The 6,499-nt window shown below is 43.9% G+C and overlaps 1 protein-coding gene across 1 annotated transcript in view; it reads left to right on the forward strand.

Annotated features, from left to right (window-relative positions):
* Window positions 1–6,283, forward strand: part of LOC105439585 (synaptogenesis protein syg-2-like) — a 36,615-nt gene extending 30,332 nt beyond the window's left edge. The window contains exon 14 of the mRNA XM_030978553.1: window positions 6,147–6,283. Within this exon, the coding sequence (XP_030834413.1) occupies window positions 6,147–6,283 (137 nt within the window). The remainder of the gene's footprint in view (window positions 1–6,146) is intronic.
* Window positions 6,284–6,499: the final 216 nt, after the last annotated feature.

Consider the following 6,499-nt stretch of genomic DNA (forward strand, 5'->3'; position numbering starts at 1 on the left):
GCAAATGTCGTCGGAACAAATGTCACCGGAGCAAGTGTCGCTTCATGCGGAGCAAATGTCGTCGGAGCAAATGTCACCGGAGCAAGTGTCGCTTCATGCGGAGGAAATGTCGGAGGAGCTATTGTCGGCAGAGCAAATGTCGGCGGAGCATCTGTCGGAGGAGCAATTGTCGGCGGAGCATTTGACGTCGGAGCAAATGTCGCGGAGCAAATGTTGCGGAGCAATTGTCACGTTTTGCGGAGGAAATGTCGGCGGAGCATGTGTCATGGAACCGGCATCAGGCCTGGTGACGGTATTTTGGTGTCTTGGTATGTCTGTGAAGACGTTACAACGCTGACACAGAAGCCATGACTTGGCCCATTTCTATCGTTCCGCAAGGTTCCATAATTGGGCCACTATCATTTCTGATATATGTCAATTATATCTCTAATTTTTCACCAATTCTACACTATATGAAGAGTTGATTTCAAAAGAAGCTAAATCCGTTTTTCTAACTTCAGAGAAAACAGAATTGGTTTAACTCATTTCGTACAGGTGTCTAAGCAACAGTTATATTAGAAGGTACATTTTTGTCATAATTGCTCCGGTACATACTTTTGTTGAAAGAATAATAATGCAATATTCATAGCTATACAACGTAGTTAAGTGATCAATGTTCTGATATCAATAACACAATTTTCATCAAAAGTGGACTTAGCTACTTTTGGAATTAATCTCTTAGTCTATTCATATTCTGAGATAAATTCGCTGGTCGCAACCATGAATATTGAACTACCTAATTTATCGGAATGGTTCAAAAGCAACATATGATCATTGAACCTAGAGAAGACAAATTTTATTCACCTTAGAAACTCAAGAAATCATAATATTCATAACTTTTAGCTGCTTGTTGATAATGTTCAAATAGAAAAAAAGTCACCAACCAAATTATTAGGTGTGTATATATATATATATATATATATCTAGGCCTGTATATGAAAAATGTAACTGGAATGATCATGTGAACTATATCTCTACCCCTATTTCTCGCAATATTGGAATACTATTTAAGCTAAAATATTTGTTGCCAACACATGTGGTTAGTATGCTACATAATACACTGGTTTTACCATATATTTCTTACTGCAATATAGTATGGGCTACTCATAAGTGCTATACTAATCGTATATTAATGTTACAGAAAAAAATGAGTTTGTACCGATGCAGGAAAACATGAAAACATCTCTGTCTGTTTCTACTTAAACCGGCATCCCCCCCCCCCCCACCACCACCACTAGTAATATTATCCCAACATAATGCTAATTTTCATTCCTATCCAACCAGGCATTCCAATGACTATCACCTATTTAACGCCAAAACAGCCTTAGCTCAAAAGTCTTATAGACATTCTGGCCCTGATACCTGGAATGCACTACCCCCTGAAATAATATACAAATAACGCACGTCCCAGATGGCAATAGCGGTGAATGCAGTACACGCGAGGTTTCCTTAGATTGGTGCCGCTCTGTGAACAAGCCGCTTGCGGCGAGTTTACAGTGCGCACCATCTGAATAAACCGAGCGTACACTGCATTTACGTTTCGCACAACAGGGTCAAGTGCGTTATTTGTTTTATAAAATAGCGACACAAATAGCAACAAACGAAACTTTAGATCTTAAGTTAGAGTCTACGAGAGTTCGATCTAGATCTAGAGTTATGTTGGTTCTATAGATCTAAGACCTTGCAGGCTTACCAAAAAGTCAATGGGATTCATTGCCTTGATTAAAAATAAAATCCACACAGTGGGTCTAGAGACGAGTCTACATCAGACAGCTGAAATTCCTGGCTTCATTATAAAATCCAAGTCAAACAGGCCTAAATCCAAGGCAAAAGTAAAATAAAAATTTGCTTTTTAATGATACCCCGCTCTAACTAGCTAGCTAGAGCTAAGCTACGTGTACGTTGCGCTGGAGATTATGGTGGAGCGTACAATATTAGCTACGCGTAGCCTACAATAATTGCAATGCACTCGAGGGAGCGCGTACTACACGTACGCGCGCGTACTGGATCTCCATGGTCACGTGCATTATAACTTTTTGTTGCGCTTTTTCTGCACTCATTGCAAAATCGTGCTTGCATCAACAATTTGTCAATGTCATGTGACGCGTATTGACCAATCACGATGCTTAAAATACTAGAGCCATTTTATAAAACAGATTAATACAATGCTATCTTCTAAAAGAGCGGTGAAAAAGTTTCTTATTGCGCATTCATTTTAAATCCACCATCAAAATGTGCTCATCTCCAATCGTCATATGCTACGTTTAAGGCCCGGTCACACAGAGGGAACGCATGGGGAACGCGCCTAACTTTTATCGAAGCTACAGCGAGCTGACACCAAATGCATAGCGTGTTGCTAGCACGCTGAGCGCATACAGGGCGCATACAGTGCGCATATAGACCGTACACAGAGCGCACATGATAACAACTTCCACGAATGCACAGCGTGTTGCTAGCGCGCTGGACGAATAATCCACGCATGCACCGCGTTCTCAACATAGGTGGTCACACATAGACGACGCACGGCCCGCGCATTGGAAATCGGAAAAGGCCGTGTGCCTAACTGTTGTCATGATTTTGGAAAAGCTAGCGAGCTGACACAAAATGCATAGGGTGTAGCTAGCGCGCTGTGCGTATACATGGCGTGTGCTCTGCGTATGTCTGGCGCTGGTCTAGCGCGCTCCTCGCTTGTCTGGCGTGCCTTTGGCGTGTACGTTCATGCGTCGAGCTCCGCGCACACTTTTGACAACGCACTGGCCCAAATTGCAAATTTCCAATGCGCTGGTCGTGCGTCCCCCATGCGTCCCCTCTGTGTGACCGGGCCTTTACATTATGTTCCCGGCGGCTACGGCAGTCACGTTTGCCAGAAACGTAGTGCGCTGTGGGATTTAGACTAATTTTATCTCTGAATTCAAGTTTTGTTACGTCTTGCCAAGTTTTCTCACGGTCTACCACGGTATCCCCGACGGGCCGTGGGGGGGGGGGGGGGGTGGATGCTGAGTCCCGGAGGGTCCAAGGCGCACTACGGTTCGGCCCGCGTTCTACCACGGATGCCAGAACGTTCTCTCCCGGCCTGTCGCGTTCTGGTGGGGTCCTTTACGTTTCCCACGTTTTGATCAAGTTCTGACACGTTTTTCACGTTTTGTCAAGGCTTTCTAGGGATGAAACGTAGACGCCAGGCAGCTTTGAAGAACGATTTTGCCCACGGTATAAAAAGAAAGCCTCCCAAGCACTATTAATAATGGTGGTGGTGCAGAACGAAGGGCCTTCGAACCTCTTGGCTTCTTCGGTGGCATTGCTTGACCTTCTTTCTTCGTATTGTAGATGCAGTATTATGTCGTCGATTATTCATACTTGAATGAAGCTCCTGCTGCGCCCGTCTTTTATATACTACCTCCCGACCAAGTGCGCCGTGTCAGAACGCAACGCGCCGCGCCCGTAAACCGTCAGACGCCGGGATGCGCCGTGATTAAACGTGACAAAAACGGCTACCATACACCCTTGCCTGCCGTGAGACCCGTGGCAAACCGTGGCTAAACGTGGCAAAACGGGACAAAATGCCCTGCAACCGTGAAGCAACCTTGACAAAACCTGCACTAAACGTGGCAGAACGTGACAAAACTTGAAAAGACCGTAAGATGCCGGGGAAAATGCGAGCCTCTCGTCCCACTACGGACCACTTCCAAGTTGTGTTACGACCTATTACGGACTGTCACGTTTTGTTACGTTCACCCCGGTTTACTACGGCCTACTATGTTTCTCATCCGCACCGTGACTGCCGTGGCAAATTTGTTGACAGTTTAAAAATCTGACACGGTATCCACGGCAATCACGGTCTGTCACGTTTGCCCATACGGTCCCCCACGTTGTGTCAGGTCAATCCCGTTTCGTCCACGGTGGCCTGAAACGTGGTTGCCGTGGCCGCCGGGAACATAGTGTAAACGTAGCATAAATTCCCCTCGTATACCCGTCGTTACAAAACTCGATAATTTTCAGTACTCTTACCTTTTTGCTTCCATTCAATGACACGTTGATTATAACCTTCCATGACCTGGTATGAATCAACGTATGATTAAAGAGTGGCCTACGATCTCACATTCTTACCGTATTCATATTGTCCAGAAAACTCGTTGAGTCTTCTCATTCTATACTATAACCCAATATTCAAATGTGAATCTTCTTTTCTATATTCATATATCAAACTGAAATCCAACTACAATGTACCACATACATCTGTGAATCTTGATGTACACCCCCTCTTTCTTGTTTTTTTTTTCTTCTCTCTCTTCCCCCTTTTACCAATATTTTTTCCCTCCATATTCGTATTATTATGTATCCATGGAGGTAAGTCATGCTATCAAGTTTTGCTTATGTTGTCAACCCTCCTGTTTGATTTTGTTCGATTAGTTACAGGTAGCCTAAGTTTATTCGACATTGTATTTTTTGAAAAATTGTAAAAATTTGCAATGGTTTGTGTGTTATACATTCGTAAAAATGCAAAAGAAAAAGAAATCAAACAGGAAAAAAAAATCAAAACGAATCAAATCACATTTCCGTACATCAAAGTTGATAACAGGCCACATAAAACTATCAGTAAGCGAACGACGTATAGCCCTGATGCCAGGGTAAGACTTATTATGCAAACTGTCGAAAACAGCGGTGCGATGCTGTTTAGGGACGTATTAAAAGGCGTTCATGTTCAGTCGAAATGTCACACCAAATTGTCCATCATAGGTAGGAAGAGGAACACGCTTAAAAATAAACTGCAGTTCTGGTAAAAAAAAAAGAATATTAATAATTCTCACAGAATCAAACGAAACTTACACTGAATGTTCAAGATTACAAATAAATGACATGTGCCAAACAATTTTGGAAGAAAATGTATACTGGATGAGTAATGAGCATAGAAAGACAAGGAAATCAAGATAGTACTAGCCCCGACACCATGTGTGTTTTCCCATTTATAGCTTTCTGTGTACAGTGCTTGTTACTTTACCAAGACTCGGTCAAATTTATTATGATTTTGATGACTCCAGAACCTTGCAGTGCACACCAATTCTTACATGCTACATGATCAACTGTTGCTGGTTCATTCCACACCTTTTCTTTCACGATGTAACCGCATTACCAGAGCTCCCCTTTATCTTTAAACGACAGCGATGGAGGTAAGCGGAGACAATCGAGCTCTTCATCAGCTCCCTGAGCATCAGATATAACATTGAAATCAATGAAAGGCGTATCTTAATGTACAGTACCGATGTGACAACGAAAGAGGGCGTCGGCAGCTGTGTTGTCCCCCCCCCCCCCCTCCTATATGACGCATGTCAAAAGTGAACCGGGAGACATAGTCCAACTGACATATTTCCCGTGGTGAATGCCTATCTGGCTTGGAGTTCGACGCATACGTAAGAGGCTTCTGATCAGTATAGATTGTGAAATGACGACCTTCCAATAGATGGCGGAAATGCTTGATGCCTAGATAATAATAATGACAATAATAGTTCGTTCTTTTATAGCGCATTTCAGGACCGCAGGCTCTCTCAAAGCGCTTTACAGATATATTATCACCCCAGTCATCGGATTCAGGCTAACCCACAGACAATGTATGCACATTCTCTACTCCCTGGGGAACACTCCAACCAGGCGTCATTGTACATCTAACCACATTGACGTTCGTATCCTACCGGGTACCCATTTCACACCTGGGTGGAGAGTGGAAAATGTCTTGCCAAAGGACATTATTGCCGCGACGGGACTTGAACCGCGGACCTTGTGATCCACAGTCCGGTAACACATCCACACGACCACGACACCTCTAAGCGGATAAGCGGCTAAGAGCTCTCCGGGAAACGTAGTATACTTCGTCTCAACCGGTTGAAAACATTTGGAGAAGAACGCCATAGGTTGTCATTGGTTATCAACATGCTGCTGTACTACTCCACCAACGCCGAAGTCAGAGGCGTCGACCACTAAGGACAATGGTGCATCAAGTTGCTGATGAACGAAAAAAGGGTAGAATCAATCAATACCTGTTTCACCTTTTTGAATGCAGCAAGAGCAGTATCATAACGTGAAATTTGTTTGTTCTTGCGTGTTTGATTTCTCAGGATGTCAAAGGCTGGAGCATATCCGAGCAACGAGGGATGAAACGCCTATAGAAGTTGACGAGTGCCAGGAATCCACGGAGCTGGCGATGAGAAGAAGGACGACCGAATTCGCGGACCTCCTTCACGAGGAGCCTTAACGAGGTTTATCTTCGGAAAAATATTCTTACCATGCAGAGATGCCACAAAATCTTGAATGTTGATTTAGGCACCATGTGCAGAGGTGAAGCCGACTTACTACTGGAAGGGCGGATAATTCCTCAATCGTATATATGCTGGAATTCGGAGCGGACTACAGCTTTTCGATCCGTAGCTAGACGACGAGGGAGACAAAAAGGTGATCCTGTAGTCTCAAT

This window comes from Strongylocentrotus purpuratus, unplaced genomic scaffold, assembly GCF_000002235.5.
Source record: "Strongylocentrotus purpuratus isolate Spur 01 unplaced genomic scaffold, Spur_5.0 spur5_scaffold_1, whole genome shotgun sequence".
Lineage (NCBI taxonomy): Eukaryota > Metazoa > Echinodermata > Echinoidea > Camarodonta > Strongylocentrotidae > Strongylocentrotus > Strongylocentrotus purpuratus.